We start from the raw sequence: 20,588 nt of genomic DNA on the forward strand, positions 1-20,588 counted from the left end.
AAGATATCTTTTCCATTCATACAGTTTGGAACGTTTAATTTTTTGAGTGAACTATCCTTTTAAGCGGTTTTCCACACTCACAAAAAGCATTTTTACAGCTCAAAACAACTGGATTCAAGAGTGACATGATGTCAGACTATCTGTCCTGCACTGATAGATCATATATGGATATATGTCTTTTTTACTTCATTATTAATGGAGAACTCCTATGGATGACAAAGAAAATACAGTGAGCATTAATAATTGTAAAAAAAGAAAATGTTGACCATTTAAATTCTTTCAATAATTCCAGCTGCGTCCTTAAAGCATAGCAAGGGACTGTGACAAACAATTTCTCCACAGGACTAAAGTACAATAAATGTTTTTACACCTGTTTTTCCAACCAGTGTGTAATTTGTGAGTCATTTTAAACCCATTTTTGGTTCTGGATCTGCTAAGGACCTTTCCATGGAGGTCAGCATACATTTCTTGCCATCTGAGCACCTGACTATTGCTTTAATGGCGCCGTGGTGGTTATGTTTAGCTCTGGTGTTAGTGTGCTTGTCTGTCCATACATCTTCCCCCAGCTGTCCCTCCACCCGTAGCTGGCCGGCTTTAATCAGGGTCTTTATTTTGCCCCAGGTCTGTCAGCAGGCCCGTAGAGACGCCGCTGCTGACCCATCCTGTGCTTTCCCTTCACGGATGCCCATGGCAGATAAAAGCCCTACATCATCAGGAGAGTGCAAGCCACTCGCTTTCTCCCTTTCACCCCCCACCTCTATATCGTCCATCCGTTGTCCTCGTTGAGTGTTCATTTCCTTTTCCTTTTTTCTTTTCTCCTGAAGCAGAAAAAGAAATCCCGGCCCCTGATTATGATTTGTCTGTCTTGATTTTTGTTTTCTTGCCATTTCTTGTGCTCTTTGATGGATGTCCTGATAGACCTAAAATGTTGAATTTCCTCTGCTCAAACAGTTAAACCATAAAGGGTTTATTTTATTTTATTTTTACTGAAAATGTAATATAAAGTAGCCTACAGTTAAGTCATGAGAAGTTAAAATAACATAATTAAATTATGATTTATGCTAAAATAATATTTAACATTTCTTAAATAAAATATTACACATTTGTTTAGTATTATAATCTTGCAAATGGTTAATTTTACTGGACATTGAAAATGTGGGATGAAAAATCTAGTTTTCTAAATCTAATTTAATGAAAAAAAATAAAAATGTAAATAGCCTATTAAGATAGTATGACGGAAACGTTAAGAAAATTTCTAAGATTCTACACTATTTCTGAGTCACTTTTTAAAGCAAATTGTGACATTGATTATGTGAACTCAAACTAACAAACGTAGGCTATGTGCTTATAATGACGGCAGGTAAAAGCGTGTCTTCTTACTTTTAGTTTACCTCAGAAACATTTAGTTCAACAATATTGGGTGGACGCATGCCACTTCTGTCAGCAGAGGGCATTTTTGACTGGTCCAAAATGACTTAATCATATCAGACAAGAGGAAGACAGGCAGTCTTTCACAGGTTGCGATAGGCTATCGTTATTGTCAAAACACAAGAATGAAGGGGGAAATAGGCAGATTAGCTCCTGGCGGTTGTTTGAAGTGTGTGCCAAAGTGCATTAGAAGATATTATTCCTTCTGGAAAATAGAAAACTCTCGGCCGGAAAAGACTTGCTAATCAACTGATAATGGGCCGCTGCTCGCCTCCAACGGCACATCCACACCCACCTTGCACACTCATGACACACTCCCTTCACACACTCAAGACTAGAGCCTTTCTCACATAGACCTTAAGAGGTGTTTTTGTAAGAAAAGAACCGACATAACCGGGAAAGAAATAATAATAAAACAAGAAAAGGACATGAAAATTTGGTTATATATATTTTGAATCGGTTTCCAAACTTGTTTTTTTTTGCTAAAAGCACGTGTTCGCCAATCTTAAACCACGTGACTGCGGAGAGAACTCTAGCGCAGGTTTCCTTACTCCAGTTAAAAGAAAGAAAAAGATTTATATCGTAATGTGGTAAAAAATAAAATAAAATAATGCATGGTTAGGTTAAACCACATAGATCACAGATTTTATTCGTGTTTCGTGTATTTTAGTGCCAATCACCCCAACTTAATCACTTCGACAATGACTTTTATGCCTTACAAAATTTTCATGAAGAATCGGTTGCAGAACCAGATGTGAAAATACCAGCTGTAATGGGACACAGCATTTTTGGTAGGTGGTGATATTCATATTGTTGACCATGTATGTAGCCCACCATGTCGACAAGCTTTGAGTAGGCTAATGAACCCTGTGATACAGTTGAGAGGAACACCTCTGTGTTTTTCAAAGCTTAAGACATCACTATTTAACAATGTTTCTCCAACAAATACAGCTCCAAACTAAGCCACTACACGATCAACCGTAGCTGAACAACACCCAGTACAGAAAGCCCTAAATGTTGAATGAATTAGGGTTATGAACGAGTTGTTTGAGTGAATGATTCAATGATTTACTCATAAAGACAGGTAGGCCTACTTATTTTGAAGAATTACTTTGCATCCACTAAATAAGTATGTTCTATATAGTATAGCTATTATGTAATGTAACGTACTACATCCGCAATGTTGTCATTATCATGTGACAAATCCTCTTCCGTGGCTGATAGTAAAGTGTCCATCGTATGCTCGCTTCATAATCTTGCCGGTAGTAGGTCATCCGAGTACATTTTGCCTACTCTTTTATGAGTATACTGTGAATTCTGACATCTTTTGTCACATAGCCTACTGTTTTTTTGCCTTCTAAATGAAGTATGCGATTTCAGATGCAGCCATGCAGTCACTTGTTTTTGAACAAATAGGTTGAGTAATTGATTCAATGACTCACTCATAAAGACAGTCCCTAGTCTGTCAACCTGTTATATTTACAGACATTCTAAGGTTTTTATAGTACAGAGCTCCTCACATGTTTTTTTTTTTTTTTACAATAAATACTTAAACAGGTTGTGAGTGTATTTATAAGTATTAGCCATACAAAAGTGAAACGTAAAGTTGTCCTTTGCACGGTATCTTTCATTTTCCTGGTCGAGTACTGCTGTACTTTAGAAACATGTTTCTAAATCTGGTCAGCATGATAGCAGGTACAGTACATTATCTGCAATATATTCTCTTCTCTTGACCTTTAACCTGTTTGTTTCGGATCAGGAAGTTCCACCCTGATCTGCTATTGTTCTGTCACAGTTGTTGTATTACTACACTTATTATATAGGCAAATTTAAATATCTTCTGAAAGCACAGAGCATGCATATATTGACGGTGCATGAGTGTCAACTAAACCAGGCCATAATGCAGTACGGTATGTACACCTATCATCCTGTTTATCCATGATCCCTAGCATGTTATTTAAGGTAAGGGACAGCCTATGAAGCTGTATGTTGGCGCTGAAGCCAGAAATCATGTGCTTTTAGCATAGCACAGTACAACACACCACCCTGCCTCTTCCTGCACTGATAACAGGGTGAGGGACGATAGAATTGACCGATGGTGGTGGGTCATAATGGATGTCAGTTCCTTGACTCTTCTCGGCGACCCCCTCATCTCGGTCCCCCCAACAGCTTTTGTTTCAGGAAACATATTCTTTAAAGCATCTAGTCAGCATTTTCCTACTAAATCTAAGTGCCTCTACCTTATTTACAAGCCCGTGTTATGTAAACGTGCTCTGTAACGTCTGACATGATTGATTGAACACCATCACCCCCGAAGATCAGCTGACTATTCTAGGCCGTTTTGGAATCGAGGGCTTTGCGAATGACGCAGCATCTAATTTAGCTGAGGCCAAGTAAAGCATGAGCTCAACGGTACTTTACTATTATAAGGCCAGGTGTAGTCACGATTCGTCTGTAACGGGAAAACGAGGGCTGGAGTAACTTTGGCAGGAAAGATCTCATTTTCTGTACTGTGGCTGCTCAGGAAACTCAGGCATTCACTGTTCTATATACTCCCATCCTGAAGTGGGGGAGTGAGGTCGCTTAAGAGGCTACGGGATGGGGGGATACAGAAATACTAATAACAATTACACCGTTACCATTTCGAAACAGTCGTGTTTATTTTTATTGCCATCTCCTCCCTTTAATGTTTAATGGCAGCTATTTTTCTCTATTTCCCCTTGGCGGAATGTCAGTATCACTGATTGTGCTCTTGAAAGCATTTGCACTTGTGATTAAGCCTTTCCCCACATTTGCTGTTATTTGTGGTGTCTGGGACGTGTGATTGAACCATAGATCTTTCTGCCAGAAGAACATAAAAGAAGACCTACTGCATGATCTTGGATCTTTGATTTATTCTACTATGTTGCATAAATATATTACTTGAACACAAAATGATCTTACTTTATAATGTTTTTTGTATATTAGTCGGAGATAATGAAAATGGGTCATTTAAAAATGTAACTTAAACCTGAAAATATATATTATGAAGGAAATGAATATATAACAAAATCTATTTTTCTTAAACATTTTGCATAATTGAACACAACATAATATCTTACTTTACAGCTATTTTTGTATCTCCAAGAGGCTGAGACCATATTGAAAACAGGTAATTTAAAAGTTTAAAACAAAGACATGTTTGAAGGAAAATGAATATAAAATATTACGTTTAAATTTATCAAACATGTTGCATAACTAAATCCCCTGAACACAAATTAATATCTAGCTCTATTTTAGTCATTTTTGTCCATTGGTGTAAAAACATCTGTCTAATTTAAACCTGAAAACATTAAAACAGCAATATTATGAAGGAAAATTAATATAAAACATTATGTTTAAATCTGAAGGATTGAGAGATTTCCGAACAGCATTAACCTTTACATGTTTTATCTGTGTGTGTGAATTAATGGTTTGAGATGCCAAAGGTCTGAATGCACATCGCAGGTCAGCGGAAATCATTTTGATATTTTGTTGCTCTTTATTTTTCTTCCTCTCGCTAGCATTGCCATATTGACTCAAGATATTTGTATTGTCCTCTAATTTTGAGCCATTGTTCTGAGGTGGTTTAAAATTACGATGCTGATAAAATATGGGTGTTAACAGCCCAGAGGTCTTCTCGGCGCGGGGTGCATGTGTCAGCCAGTGTCTTCTGCTTCAGGAGAAAAACAAAGAGAGAAATGAATGACTCATAGACTATGTTATCTCTCATACATTCATGCCAATGAACCTCACCTGCAAGTAAATACAAGCCGATGGACTGAGAGTAAATGGTTCGTTTTAAGCACTTTGCTACAATATGGAGACTGGGCTAGTTGGCACACAGTTGGCACAAGGGTTTGTGTTTCAAATGTGTTTTTTTTGTTGAAAACCCCCTCTTAGAATAATTCGATTTTTTTAAATGAATAAAAATAATTTATGCAAGGGTCTAGGTAGGTTTGAACAAAAAGGTTAAACTGCGTTCTCAGGAGGACAACAGTATTTTTCATAAATATGAAGCCTGGGCAAGTTGTCTCATGTATGTTATGTTATTATATATAGGCTATATATATGTATCAACATACAACACCAATGTAAGTAAAAACACTTTTGTGTAACTGGACTTTTGAAACACAAACCCTTGTGCCAACTGTGACAACTATAGCCCCAGTCTCTTTTTTTCTTTCTTTATTTATAAAGTGACCATGTACAATTTTTAACATAAATGTTTCCATTTCATGCATTGTACCGGATTTAGCCAAAGGCATATTTTCATTCGTAGTCCCCAGGCAGGTCAACACTAACATAAAATTACACAGACTACCTATGTATGATACCTATGTGTTAACATACAATAAAAACATACATACACACACATACTATCAGGGCTATTAAAAATAAATAAATAAATAAAACGGCAACAATGTTTACAGAGTTGGTTCGATTTAAAAAAAGACCAAGAGCTTTACACCCTTTTATATCCTCTGGTAGGGCATTCCACTGATTAGTAGCTTTCACTGCGAAAGACGAACCAGACAATTACTCATGGACGATAATCTGGTATAGTTTCAGAGCGAAAATGAACAGTCACATAATGCAGAAGGAGCCAAGCCATTTAAGATTTTATAAACCATACACAATTTTGATCAATATTATGCCAAGATATTTGAACTCATGAACTATCTTTTCACCATTAATAAACATATCAACATCAGGAGATTTAACATTTGTTTTTGAGAAAAAAAAATTCCTTTTGTTTTAATAATGTTCAAGCTAAGACATGATTCTTCCAGCCATTGTGTAATCCTTTCTGTAGCAGCTTTTAACTTCTTAGCTGCTAACTCAGCTGTTTCCGCATGAGTAAAAATAACAGTATAATCAGCATACATTTGTACTTGTGTCCCTTCACACTGTTGCGGGAGATCATTAATATACAGACTAAATAATAAGGGACCTAACACTGATCCTTGGGGTACACCCAATGTAAATTGCAGGACTTAACGCCTTTAATTTTTACACATTGTACTCATGCTAAAGCTTCAGATGAAAACTGAAATGTAGACAGTTTAGAAAGGAGAACTGCATGATTAACTGTATCAAAGGCTTTACGTAAATCTAAAAATATAGCACCAACAAATCCTCCTTTGTCAACTTTAAATTGTATTTGCTCAATTAAATGTAAAGTAGCTGTTTCAGTACAATGATTTACTCTGAAACCAAACTGCATACAATGTAAGCCAGACTTGACTCTGTTAAGATGGGATGTCAGTTGTTCAAAAACAATTTTCTCTCCAACCTTTGAGAATACTGGCGGTATGCTTATGTGTCTGTAGTGTAATTACTAGCTTCATAATGATCTACAGATTTAAAAATAGGAGTAACAATGGCTTGTTTCCACGCAGTAGGAAAAACACTATGACAAGTTAATTAAATGAGTGATGACAGGGGTTAAAATATCTTTGTGAGTTTTAACAAACATAGTATCCAATTGATGAACATCTCTACATTTAGATTTTTTCAACGAGCTAATAACTTTGTTGACTTGCATTTCATTTGACTTGGTTAGACTAAAACCTAAATCTATGTAGCAAAGTGCTTAAAACTACCGGTTTATATATTCTGTAAAATAAGCAACTGACATATAATAGCAAAAGCTATTGGGGCATGTTGTCACAAAAGATTAACGTGTTGCCAAGACTGTACGTTTGTAGAAATTGATTTTAATAATAAACCGACCCTGAGAAATACCCAATTTATTTAGGCTATATAGTCCCAGTTTTCCCTGTTTCTCAGTTCAAGGAGAGACAAGTAGCCTATGCTGTTAAATACACAGCACAGGGAAGTAAAACTTTGCACTCATTGCAATTCACTGCAATGACTTCACAACTGCATGACTGGAAACGCGCGCAAGGAGGCGTGTGCGCTACTGTCCCGGAGCGCGCGCAGGAAGGGAGGGCGATTTGTCCGGTCACAAATACTCAATGGTCCGAGCGCAACGCTTAAAAGCGGGAGCAAACACATGTTGGTCCAGAGTCAGAGACCTCATACAGTAAAGGGATGAAATTATGCTTGAGCGCGACTATGAGGCAGGACATACAGAGACACGCGCTGTGAACATTATTGCAGAACACGCTGCTTCGCGCGGAGCTGTCCAAGGTGGGGTAGGATGATGGGATGAAGCACCTGTTGCTATGCCAATATCTACAAACGAGAACGAGGATGCGACCAATCCATCTCAGCTTGGAATACTGAAAATTGGCTTTATAAATTTGACCTGCATGTGTAAGCTCATTGAGAGCTATTTTATGCAAATTATATGGAAAGTTCTTCAGTGTTAAACACTCACCATGTCTGGATGTCGGATGCATTGATGTTAAGGTCTAAATAATCAGTTTAATCTGGAAGCCATTACACTTTGGTCAATGATTCACGAGCCTAATCCCCACGAGTGCCCATTTTAATTCAACACCGTGATATGGACATGGAAAAAGTCAGTTGTGTTAACGAAATGCCACGAGGTGCTGGGAGAGACGCTCGCGCTGCAGGGTTCGCGGCTCGCTGATCTCCTGGCACACTTCACGCGCGTCAATGACGTTGACTCCTTGGTTAAGGCTGGCAAGGCTCGGCCTGCTGACTGCGTGTCTTTATTCATGGCTGGCGGTTGACGGATGCGGGCCGGGTCCCGGTTACGGCAGTCGCCCTAGGCAACGCAAGTTAACTCCAATGTCTTACAAGCAGTACGTGCCCGGTGTCTCTGAGAACAACCTGGGAGCGAGCGGAAGAGCGGAGGGCAGGATAACGAGGGATTCGGAAGGCTTCAATAAGCTCGTGTGCAACTACAACCCTGACATTGTCTTCAAAGACGAGGAACATACCAAAGCCGATCGGTTAATGACCAAGGTAAAGGAAACCCGTGTGTAACGGTTAATATATTCAAACGCGTCATATTTTTTGCAGACTGGTCACTGTACGGTGCTTTTTGTGTCTCACATTAACAAGTGTAAACAATGACTAAACATTATTTTTTTAGACTTTCTTCATGGCTTTTTATGTGATAGGGCTATATTAAAACAGTAGGTCTATAAAATATCTTTAGAAAAAAATTAATTATAGGCTATTTTAATATTTTTCTATATAGGCTATGTTAGAATACCCTTTGAATCTTTAAAGCATTTTTACTCGATATTTATTAAAATGATTATTTACGAATAATTACGAATATGTCATTATGACATAGTTGTCACTTTATCTTACATTAGGTAGTCAATAAGGAAAGTTTCTTACTGGTAGCCTACTTATGGGTTTTGTACAGTAAACAGTTTATTATATATATATATAATTGTCTTTCGTATAAACAGAAACATAGTTGGATACCAGCACGACAAATACACAAATTGTCTTTTGTAGAATCATAATCTCGAGGACAAGGCTATAATGGCTAAATCAACTGTAAAACTGTCATTAAAGGCATAGCTGTATCCTAACATGTATTGCATTTTTAAAATACAATTAAAAAGCACAATTCAATTTATTAATACCTAAAGGCATTCTTTGTCTCATATGTTTAAAATCTAATTTGAAATGAAAATGGAGAATTAAGGCACAGATTTCGTGGAATGACCCATATGCATGTCTGGTGGCCCATTCAACTCTCTCAGCCATCCATGACATACTTCATGCACAGTTAAACAGTACTTGAAAATACAGGGGTTTTGAGATTCCTGTAATTCAGATGTGTTTCATTGTCATAGTTTTCTAGTTGCAAATTGATGCAAATGACTATTATGATAAGAGACAGAATGTGATTTTTTAAGAACAGGCCCTGCAAAATGAATTACCTTAAATTAAAGAAATCTTAACAATAATTATTTGAATGTTTAGATTTGTGCAGCTGAAACTCTGGGACCAAGAGGAGAGATTTTGACTGATGTTGATGTTGTTTACCCATTTACCCATGTTCCCTAGGCAATGTAAAAAACATGACAATAGGACTGTCTGGACTGCCACTGCACATTTAATCTTTAACCAAGTTCTTCATTAGAGCCATAAAATGATCACTACACCTCTACTTCCTTATAGCCTGGGAGTGTGTGTGCGTGTGTTCTCTTGTATAAACATGAAGGTAGGTAAGGGAGATAACATTGTGAAGAACACAGACTACACTAAATATTATTTTTAAACCTTAAATACATACAAGTCCCAATATGAGACATTCAAAACTTGTTTCTTTAAGGCAATATGATGAAAATATCAGTTAAATAAGTTGTCCTAATTAGGCATGTCCTAATCTTTAATGGTATCATAGGTCGTTTGGAGATGTTACTGATAAGTTTGATATCACTGATAATAAGTTTGACTAGATTGGCATCTAGTGAGTACTCTTATGAAAGTGCTTTGCGTTGGTGTATGTGTACGTATGCATGTGCCCTCTTGTTGCCCAACTCTGAAAGCTATCCTTTGTGCATCTTTTCAAGCCTCTGCGGGGTCGCCTGTGCAGAATTCTCGCCTGTTGAAGTAATGGCACCATTGGAAAAGCCTCTATTGTAGTTTCCACAATGAATCGCCTCTGTCCGACAGCATTGCGAGAAAAATCTCCCTGGTTTGTTGTCTTCCCCTCTTGATTTCTCACTCTTGCTGTCACATTCCCAAGAACACGTCTAAACATTCCATCCATCTGCCCTCTCGCTCGGACTGGTTCTCGCTTTCTTCTCGCTTGCCTTGGCTTTTCAACCCTGTTTTGCTCTCTCACCTTTTCCCATACCCTCTCAATCACGACCCTATAGGTCACATTATATTATTTTCACAGACAAATAATACTACCTTCTCACAGATTCCCCATCACGTGAGGTGTAGAGAGACACAACATTTTGAAAATTTGTGGAGGAAGTCTAAATGCTTTAGTACAAAGTCTCAAGGTTAACACTGGGGTCGTTCAAAAGACTGTGTGAAAATGTTCCCATCGTGTGAAGAGAAAAAAAAGGGAATTGACCTTGACTTCTCTCTGTGACCATGCTGAAGTGTCCGAAGAATGCTGGAAATGAGTTAAAGTAGCTTTGTTCTTGTTAGATGTTAAGGGGGTGGAAACGGCCTTTTGCAGAGCTGAGTATGCTGGACAAAAAAATCGCTGATGTCTACCAGCACCAATTTTTGCCAAAGGATTGTGAAAATAGTTAAATGTCATGGTATTTGCATATGCTTTCAAAATTAGCACACTTTTGGTTTGAAACATTAGTAAGAAGGGAGACGGTCTGGAATGGTTCAAGTGAAAATTCACCCAAAAATGAATATTATTCCTTATGTCATTCTAAACCTGCATGACTTTCTTTTTCCGTGGAACACAAAAGAAGATATTTTGATAAATGTTGAAGAAAGAATGAATGTCATACAGGTTTAGAACGACATAGGGGTGAGTAAATGGTGACAGACTTTTAAGACAACTAAGAAAACTATCCCTTTAAATGGAATGTTTTGTCCTTCTGTTTGTGTCACCTGTATGATGGTTTCATTACTTTTTCCACTGCATAGCGCTGTAAGGACTGCCTCAATAAACTGGCAATAGCAGTAATGAACCAATGGTTTGGGGTCCGACTGCGAGTGACCGAGGCCTGGGATGAGGACGGCCATCACCCTGATGGTTCTTTACATTATGAGGGCCGTGCTGTCGACATCACCACCTCAGACCGAGACACAGAAAAATATGGACTGCTTGCCCAGTTGGCAGTTGAGGCTGGATTTGACTGGGTGCACTATGAATCCAGGTATCATATACACTGCTCAGTCAAAGCCGGTAAGCTGCTAAATCTTTCCTTTTCAGTGTTATTCCTCATTCAGATCGTGTACCTCTTAAAGGAAAATTTCACCCCAAAATTGAAATGCTGTCCTTATTTACTCACCCTCGAAACTGTATGAGGAACAAAAAAGAAGATATTTAAAATTGTGTTGATTTGGACCCCATTGACTTACAGTGTATGGACAAATGATAGTGAGTAAATGATAACAGCATTTAGATTTTTGGGTGAACTATCCATTTAACTTAGTTCCACCTCTATATTTTTTCCAGATCACTCTGTAGCCGTGGAGAAAGGTGGCTGTTTTTCTGGATTGGGACTTGTGACAATGGCCGATGGTGTTCAAAAGCCTATTTCGAGTTTGTGGCCTGGGGAACAGGTGCTTTCCTTGTCTGGGTCAGGTGAAATTGTTCTCAGTCGGGTAATTCTCTTTCTACATCTGAATAGAGAGAGCAGAGCCACTTTCTTTATTTTTGGCACCGAAAATGGTAAACAAATGGCACTAACTCCCAATCACCTCATCTTTGCGGCTCACAATCTCAAACTGCACCACCATGAGTATGAAGCTATTTTTGCCAAAGAAGTTAGGATTGGGGACTATATACTTACTACTGGAGACAATAGAGGAATTCAGCCATCTAAAGTGGTCTCGATTTCACTGGAGGAGAGGATGGGGGTTTATGCTCCTTTGACAGAACATGGGAACTTATTTGTGGATGACGTGCTGGTATCCAGCTACGCTTCTGTTGAAGATCACAGACTCGCACACTGGGCGTTTTGGCCTGTCCGTGTCCTGTTTGGCTTTTTCCAGACAGAAATGGAAGAAAACGTACAAAGAGTGGGGGTTAAAAATAGTGCCATGATCCCTAATATCTGTTCCACAAATCAGACCTTCCTTACAAATGTGATGCACAACATTTCTTCCAGCACATGCTGCAAATTCCAAGATGCCAAAGTGGAAATGGAAAATAAACACAGTTTTTTGCCGCAAAAGGAGGTTTACTGGTATGCAAGGCTTTTGCACACATTAGGACGGATATTTCTTGACCCTAGGAAGTTTTACTGATGGTCAAGACACAGAATATGCAAACATAATATAAAACTGATTTTTGAACTGACCAAAAAAAAAAAGAAAATGCATTAGGCACTATAACTGGTATAATTACTCACCACATAACATCCAGTTGTAATCACTTTATTAATTGAGAATATGTAAATGTGTTGCCGTTATACATATACTGTATGTGAAATATTCAGTGTAACTTAAAAAATCATATTTTTCAGATAATACTTGCCATATTGAATAATCACCATATGGACAATAACGGGATTTGAAATGTAAACTTGTATTTTTATGTTTGTTTTACAAGAAAATATTTCAAAGAGTAATAAATATTTATTTTTATACATCTGGATTCATAATATATATTTCATGTAGTTCAAATTATGGCTTGAGGCCCTTTGTTATACCAAACAGACACTGATACAATCTTTTTTTTTTTTTTTTTTTTTTTTTTACTTATTGTAGTTTATAATGTTTATAGACATTATTCACACAAAACACAGAGAGTTTTATTCTCACTAGAGTTGTACTGAGTACAATATCATGTCAGTTCCCAATTTGTTGAAAAATCAGCATATTACATTACATCACATCCTGTAGTTAGTCATTTAGAAGTTCTAAACAGAAATGAGTTCCCAACCAAATATTGTGTTAACACTGTTTAACCATGTCTGACTAATTGAGGTCAATTTCCAGTGTCTGAAATGATGGTGCTAAACAGGAATTAACAGTGCATCACACCCCCTTGTGGACACCAAAGAATACACCACTGTATCTTCTGATGTGCTAGTATGATTTCTGAAAAACAGCTTCCTGAAATTAATAAAATTAATGAAGTAATAAATTATTGTTTGTGATATTTTTAAGTTGTTCTCTATGACTTTTCGTGTTTTTAAAAAAATTGTGCATCAGCATTAATGGCAAAAATGACTGGGGAAGCTTTCTTTTGTTTAACTGGGGAAGCTTTCTTTTGTAAAAAATGACTTTTGTTTAATTTTAATAAATGCAATACAAATAATAACAAAAATCACATTGGGTGTGTAATGTGCATATATTTAAAAACTGAAACAAAATGTACAATTATAGTGCACTATGCTAATCCATTACTGCCAGACAATGTAAAAGATTTAGCATTGTAATGCTAAAATTAAGCTTTTGAGACTGTTGGTTTTTAGAAAGTGCATGCTTTTTCCTCTATTTATTTTTCTCAGCTGTGAAGGTATAGAAGAGGATTATCTTGCTCATGGAGGGGGCAGATGGACACACACCCCCACTGGAGAGGAGCTGTACTAAACTCCATCTGGATCAGGCCAATGGCAAACTCTGTAATGTAGACCCACCCAACCATTACCTTTGGTGAACCAATCAGATTTTTAAGATAAGCTTATTCAGGCTTCATCCAAACATTTCCTGTTCAAATTAATCCCAGTGAAAGCTGGGAAGAAGTTATTAATCTTGTCAATGGGTTAGTTTGATCAGACAATTTTTTAATATGCCACATTATGTTCTGTAGAGATCAATATACACTCTCAGAAAATAAAGTACATAATTGTACCTTTAGGGATATAATGGCTTGTCACTGGGGCTGTACCCTCAAGGGTACAATATTTTACCTTAACCTTTAAAAGAAACTGTACATCTATATATACCTTTTAATGCTTTTTGACCCTCAAAAAGGTACATATATGTACCTTGAGGTCCAATAATAAGCCATATGGGGTACGTTATAGTGTAGATTGTCCCTTGGGGAACAGAAATGGACTCCTACTTTACCCCTATTTCTGTACCAGTTTGTGTTTTAAAAGACACTGTGCACAGAATATGCCTGTACTGTGCAAATGAATCTTGCAATATCAGAATTTCTGACTTAAACGTGACCTAATACAACATGATTGAGTCATATTAGAAAGAACATGACTGCATTGTAGTAGATGTTGGTAGTGCATTTCATAAAGACATCATTTCATTCTTCTCCAGTATGCAAATGAAGCATACTGTTTGGGTGTGTTGAGTGATATATTTACTGCCTGTGATCCAAACTAAGCCACATTGATGGCTTGTCAGCTCAAAGAACAACACATCTAAACCTGCCTGGTTTCTTCACAAGATAAATAATAGTTTATTCAACAATCCTCTGTAGATTGAAATAAGATTAGCCTATATTTAATAAGAAATAGCCTTGTATTACAGGCATACATAATAGAGACATTTTATTTTAAATTGTGCAGCTTATGCATTTGCACGGGATCAATAAAGTCGGTCTCTTTATAAATCTATACTAGTCTAAGAATAGACAGAGTTAACCTTTGATCGGGCAATATTTTGTGGTCTCATTTACTCATTTTAAATGTTTTGGTTACAATTGATTTTCATTGAGCTAATAGTGTGCTGATTTTGAAAGCAAAGATGAACTGACATTTATTATGACCAAATGTATCTGTACTGAGAGTGCTGTCTGCGAGCATTGTGGCCAGATAATAAATGGGCCACTTAAAATGGCTACCTTTTTAAGGCAATGAATAAACAGAATGAATCATTTAATTATTTAATTGTGTACTTGTAGGCTATAGACAGCAGAGGTGGACAGTAACACAGTATACTTTACTTGAGTACTGTCTGTAGGCCTACTTAAGTACACTTTTTGAGTATCTGTACTTTACTTGAGTATTAATTTTTTTCTGGAAACTTTTTACTTTAACTTACGACAAATATCATACTTTTTACCCCACAACATTTCTGTCAAGGTCCATGAGTAGAAAGTGGTAACGTCAGTCAGGGGATGATTTTGGTTGGAAAATAAAGTCGGTTTGATGTAAGAACCCGACGTCAGATTGACATTGGATTTTGGTTGGAAATGAAAGTCGGGTTGACGTCAGAACCCGACTGATGTTGGTTTCTGACGTCAACCCGATTTAAATTTTCAACCACAAAACAACGTCTGTCCAACGTTGGAGATTAACTTCAATCTGACGTTGGATTCTGACATCAACTTGATTTTCATTTTCAACGTTGGGTTTGGTCTTCTAAATGCGAATTTTGTCATTGTTTTGGAGCACACTAGCTAACAGTAAGGCTAACATATTCATGCTAAAAGCAAAACTTTAAATAGGGCACTATTTGAGGGAACAAGCCATTTGGATGTCCGAAACCATTGTGGATGTTATTGAGTGCACTTATTCAATCTCACATTCAATCCCACTTCTGGAACTGTGTTCTAGAAATAAATTTGATATTGATATGAGGGTAGGTAGGTAGGCAAGCATAGATTCAGGTGCATAAGGTACTGTAAGTATAACATACAACAATGTAACAATAAAAAACAATGCATTGACATTTAGCCTACTTTTTACTTTTGATACTCAAGTACTTTTAAAAACAAGTAGGCCTACTGATAGACAGACAGACAGACAGACAGACAGACAGACAGACAGACAGACAGACAGACAGACAGACAGACAGACAGACAGATATGTATTCTAATAATAAATTTAATAATAACAAAAACAAACAAACAAAAGCAACAGTTATTAGTTAGTCCATTACAGCATAGCATCTCTCCATAACTACAAGAGACAGGTAAAACGGGAGAAAACACTCTCTCTAACTAACTTAACCATGACCCAGAGTAGTGCACCCCTGTTTGTCCTATCAAAAGTAGGGGTCGCCGTTGAACTGAGGATAGGTGTAAACAACATTGTTTAATCTGCAGCCTGCACTCGCACAGGCAGAAAGCTGGTGCCGTATCCTTCAAACTGTTACATGAAGCAAGTTTATCAAACAAGCTTGCTAGATTTCTCCAGATTGAAGATCTGGGTGTGGGGGTTAGCCAAAGCTACTCAGTCTGGATGAAAGCAGCAAACATGAGAGTCCAGCATGAACTCATTTGATTCACTGGTATTGGCCAACCAAAATCTTAATATCAGGTAGTTTTGCAAACGTTTGCTCGTCCGACAGCACTTCCCCCATCAACAACAAACTAGTAAACCCTGCCTAGCCAAAGCTAGCTTAATGAAATGAAACGGACCCCAGCGATTATTATCCGGAGGATTGTTCCGATCATGTACGAGGACGTTAGCAGCGCATTGTAGGTGAGTGTTAAAAGACGTATTTAATTTTTAAATGAATATATATATATACTTGCTGATTAATCACCCTAGCAATACTCGGGCCCCCCTTCTGCGTCCATTTAGCGAAGTGAGTGCGAATCTGTCGGCCAAAATGAATGTGCTGCTAGCTTCATACGTAACTTACCATTGCGTTTCCTAAACTCAAGGTTAAAAACACCAGCGTTAGGAATGTTATGTTATTTTGCAGGCCGTTTAGGTTCTTTTACGATAGTTCGTTGTGGTTTTTAGTTTAGCTTGGTGCATGAGTGTTTATGTCCTTGGTAAATGGGTAAGCCATATTTTTAGCCAGCACCAGTCCATGAACGTTCCGTCATTAAGAACACGGAAACCACTAAAGCTTAAGAGTTAATTTTGTCAGTATTACAATATTGTTGCTTACTGTCAGATATACATTATCATGTTATAAACATGTTATCAATCTAAGTCAATAAAACTGCTCTATTTGTTTTTACTGGGAAGAGCAACAGCATTTTGGAGTATTAAAGTGTCTGGCTAGCAAGAGTTAGCAGATGTGAAACTGGGTGATTTGTTTTATTTATTTATTTTGGCAAAAGTGGGGCTGATAATACAATCTGATCAAAATGGGTGATTATTCTAATATATTTCGTTTTATAGCAGTGGTTGTAGTTTTATACCACATAGAGACGCTACTTGCAGCCTGTTAGCATGCACTGCTTTACAGGCAATACGTTTGGTTCCTTTCTAATAGTGTCCTCGGTATAAAACAATTGAAAATGCTATAACAGAGACAAATAGTTTAAAATGGATTTTGTTAAAGGACTGTGCTGTCTGTAGCATATGTGAATGTGATCGTCAGTTAGCGTGTTAGGACTTAAAACCGCTTGGGAAACATGTCAACAAATTAGTGTGAAAGGATTTAGCTTGCCAGTTTATACCGAGTTAAAGGGTCAGGGATTGTTAAAGTGGCGTTGTAACGTTAGCCTATATATTTTAGGCATCGGGTGTTTTCAAATAATTTTATTCAGCTAAACGATAATAAATAATGACAATAAAACACTACTGTGAATGGCACCAATGTCCCATATTTTTGTAATTAGCTACGCAGTTGAAAGTTAAAATGGGGAAGCAGTGCGTACAGGATTACACAGTTCCTTATGCGAACATCTTAGTAAAAACAATTTGATCAAACTGAGGAAAGAAATTAGGGTATAAACGTTTAAAGATTTTTATTTATTTATAGAAAAACACGGTCACAGTAAGAGCAAGCTTAGATTGAGTTTCCTGAATAATCAGCATATCAGGATTTAGACACACACAATGCGAAATGTATGCATTCCTCCATAAGTCATATTACTTTTTACCTCTCTATAAATTAATTTAAGGATTAATATGATCTGTAATTCCAATTTGCTTTTATTATATGCAAACATTTACATAATTAAAGGTCATGCTTAGCCTAAAAAGTGTCTTGTCCGAAGAATTTTGTGTTACTAGTTTAGATTAGGATATCCACCAATCACTTTAAAAGTCTTTAAAAGTCTAACTGGTAATTTTTTTATTTTATTTTTCATCTGTACAGTGACATTTCTTTAAATATTCATTCAAAGCCAGTAAACATGTCACTACAATATAAGTGATAAAATGAAACATTAAATAATAAAAATCACTAATTTATTACCTATTATTGTTTTCTAAATAAAATGTTAAACTGTTACAGTCTGCTGACTTCATCTCTTGCAAAACTGTTTACACACACACACACAAATATATATATATATATATATATATATATATATATATATATATATATATATAGATATATAGATATATAGATATATAGATAGATAGATAGAGATAGTATACAGATACAACAGGAACCGCAAGAACATGAGTGTAAGAAGAGAAAGAAGTAATTACATAAATGTTTCTTAAAATACGCTGCAAATCGAGTGATTTTTGTCAGTATGATCATATTTACGTCTATAAACGTGCACTCTATAACAGGCGGAACAAAATAACGTTGCCCATGTTTTAGCCCGACCTCGTTTTGTGTGTCACAGGAAGCGCGGTACACGGAAGTTGTATTTTCTTTGTGTTTCTCCCTTTAGCGTCGTTTTACATAAAGAAAGTAACACGTTATCTTAGTTATGCACGAATTTGTAGAGTTTTATTGACCGCGGGTCATCACTAAGCAGCGGAGCTGTGTTTACGTGTCTGTATATACCTGGTTTGATGATGGGCGAATGGATTATTTTGCATAGAGTTTGTTAACCCCGGCCAGAATGCTAGCGTGTTAGCAGCTTCTAGGCACTACTGTAAGCTGAGCAGAACGACGCAGCTGCAGGATCAGACAAATTTAACAAACCCACTAACCGTTGTTTATCTACCAGCGCTAACCAAAACGGAGAAAATGCACCGAACACGCGAATCCACCTCATGGTTTGTATTTAATCAGATGATTTTTGTTTTCCTATATACACTAATGTTTGCGTAGTTAGGTGTGGAGTAATTTGAACTTTGCTGGATTATGTACATTAAGTACGCGTTTGCCGAATGACTAGACATTCCCAAATGCAGTTGATCGGATGGTGTGCATTATCAAGAGAGAGGTTGACCAGTCCAACTTTTTCGTTACCGCCTTTGAGAGGCTGTAATAAAATGGCACAGTGGTTTTGTGGTTGTAGATCATTGCAAAACTTGGATTTGTACATGCATGCTGCTCTACTTTGGTGGCACGATCATTTTGTTTTTAAACCATCTAACTGTCCTCCCTGTTTCAGATCTCTGCAATAGAGATCTTCTTCAGGAGTAGGAATGGACGAGCAGAAATCAAACTGCGAAGAAAATGATTCAGAAACTGCAGGTTAGTAATCATCAGGAAAACATGCACCGGAGAAATAAGATGATTTCTTTAGCCATAAGTGTGTCTGAAGTTCACAAGTGTCTTTTTACTGTTTTTAAAGGGCATTTAAAGTGCATGTTGTACTAACTACATTATTTTTATTCATGCACAGTTTTGTGGATGCATTTCTGTCGATAGCTTAAAGCATATAAAAAAATAATCTTTAATCTTGCACCAGAATGATATCTTTAAATGGTGATCCTCTCTAGCATGCGACCTTTTCTTGAATTCCCTGTGAGGGAGCAGTGTTACCTATCTGGGATTTTAAAGGGCACATTTATATTTGTTCCATCTTAACTTACGGCTCCCGTGTTTCTCTCAGCTGATGATGGGACCCCTGCAAAGGAGAGCGTCCAAGTTGAGGGGGAACTGAGTGTCCCTGTTGCTGCAGAGGACATCTCAGGCACTACTGTGGACACTTCCTGCTCATCATTGTAAGGCCTTCTATAAATATTGCAGTTTGCGCTGCTTTGCATAAAATGTAGGTCATGCTTGAATAGCTCAGTTTATATGAAAAGGCTAATCTTCGTTAAATAGAACATGAGATTATGTAGACAAAATAGTCACTCGTTTAGAGCCTTAGATCTATCAGCCAAGGTCAAATGACACACAGGATTTGAATATTAATGCGTCCCATTTGATTGCACTGAGCAGTTTTGTTGAGGTAATGTGTTCAGAGTTGCTGATCATCTTTTTTGTGTTGGTGTTTTTTTCTTTTTTTCTTTCTTTTAGGGAGACTGTCAGGGCCTGTGCTCTGTGTAACTGTGTGGAGCGTAGTCTGCATGGTCAACGGGAGCTCCAGTGTTTTGGACCCTCTTCGGATTGGCCCAGCTTGGAGCCCTCTGTCTCCTCTCTGCCAGCAGCTGGAAACGATGACCTGTCTTCCATTGGATTCTCTGAATCCACCTGTCTGGCATCTTTCTTTGATGACACAGGTATACTTAGGAAATCCAATGTTTTGAATCATAGTGATATCGCTGTCATGTTCGGATGCAGCAGTGAGACACTTTAAGACACAGTAGGTTCTTCCCAATTTGCAACCTTTCTCCATGTTTGACTGAAATATCATAGTAAAAAAAAAGAAAAAGCTATTTATGACTATTTTGGACAATACAGAGCTCAACGATTTTTTTTTTAATTAACATTCTTATGCCATGCTCCCACTATCATTCAAAAGTTTGGGGTCAGTATGATTTTTCCCTAATGTTTTTGAAAGGAGTTTATTATGCTCACAAAGGCTACATTTCTTGGATCAAAAATGCAGTAAAACACAGATATTTTGAAATATTATTACAATTAAA

The 20,588-nt window shown here is 37.2% G+C and overlaps 2 protein-coding genes across 6 annotated transcripts in view; both read left to right on the forward strand.

Moving 5' to 3' along the window:
* Positions 1-7,410: 7,410 nt before the first annotated feature.
* dhh (desert hedgehog signaling molecule) lies at positions 7,411-13,309 on the forward strand. The gene is made up of 3 exons (XM_081386015.1): positions 7,411-8,346; positions 10,972-11,233; positions 11,507-13,309. The coding sequence occupies exons 1-3, from the start codon at positions 8,035-8,037 to the stop codon at positions 12,298-12,300; spliced, it is 1,368 nt and encodes a 455-aa protein (XP_081242141.1). The 5' UTR covers positions 7,411-8,034; the 3' UTR covers positions 12,301-13,309.
* Positions 13,310-15,973: 2,664 nt separating this feature from the next.
* Positions 15,974-20,588, forward strand: part of kmt2d (lysine (K)-specific methyltransferase 2D) — a 36,979-nt gene continuing 32,364 nt past the window's right edge. For all 5 annotated transcript variants that reach the window (XM_081387568.1, XM_081387570.1, XM_081387569.1 and 2 more), the window contains exons 1-4: positions 15,974-16,385; positions 19,166-19,248; positions 19,610-19,721; positions 20,020-20,222. In XM_081387568.1, coding sequence (XP_081243694.1) covers positions 19,200-19,248; positions 19,610-19,721; positions 20,020-20,222 — 364 coding nt within the window. In that variant the 5' untranslated portion in view covers positions 15,974-16,385; positions 19,166-19,199. The remainder of the gene's footprint in view (positions 16,386-19,165; positions 19,249-19,609; positions 19,722-20,019; positions 20,223-20,588) is intronic.

The sequence above is a fragment of the Scardinius erythrophthalmus genome, assembly GCF_964197995.2.
Source record: "Scardinius erythrophthalmus genome assembly, chromosome: 15".
NCBI classification, from domain to species: domain Eukaryota; kingdom Metazoa; phylum Chordata; class Actinopteri; order Cypriniformes; family Leuciscidae; genus Scardinius; species Scardinius erythrophthalmus.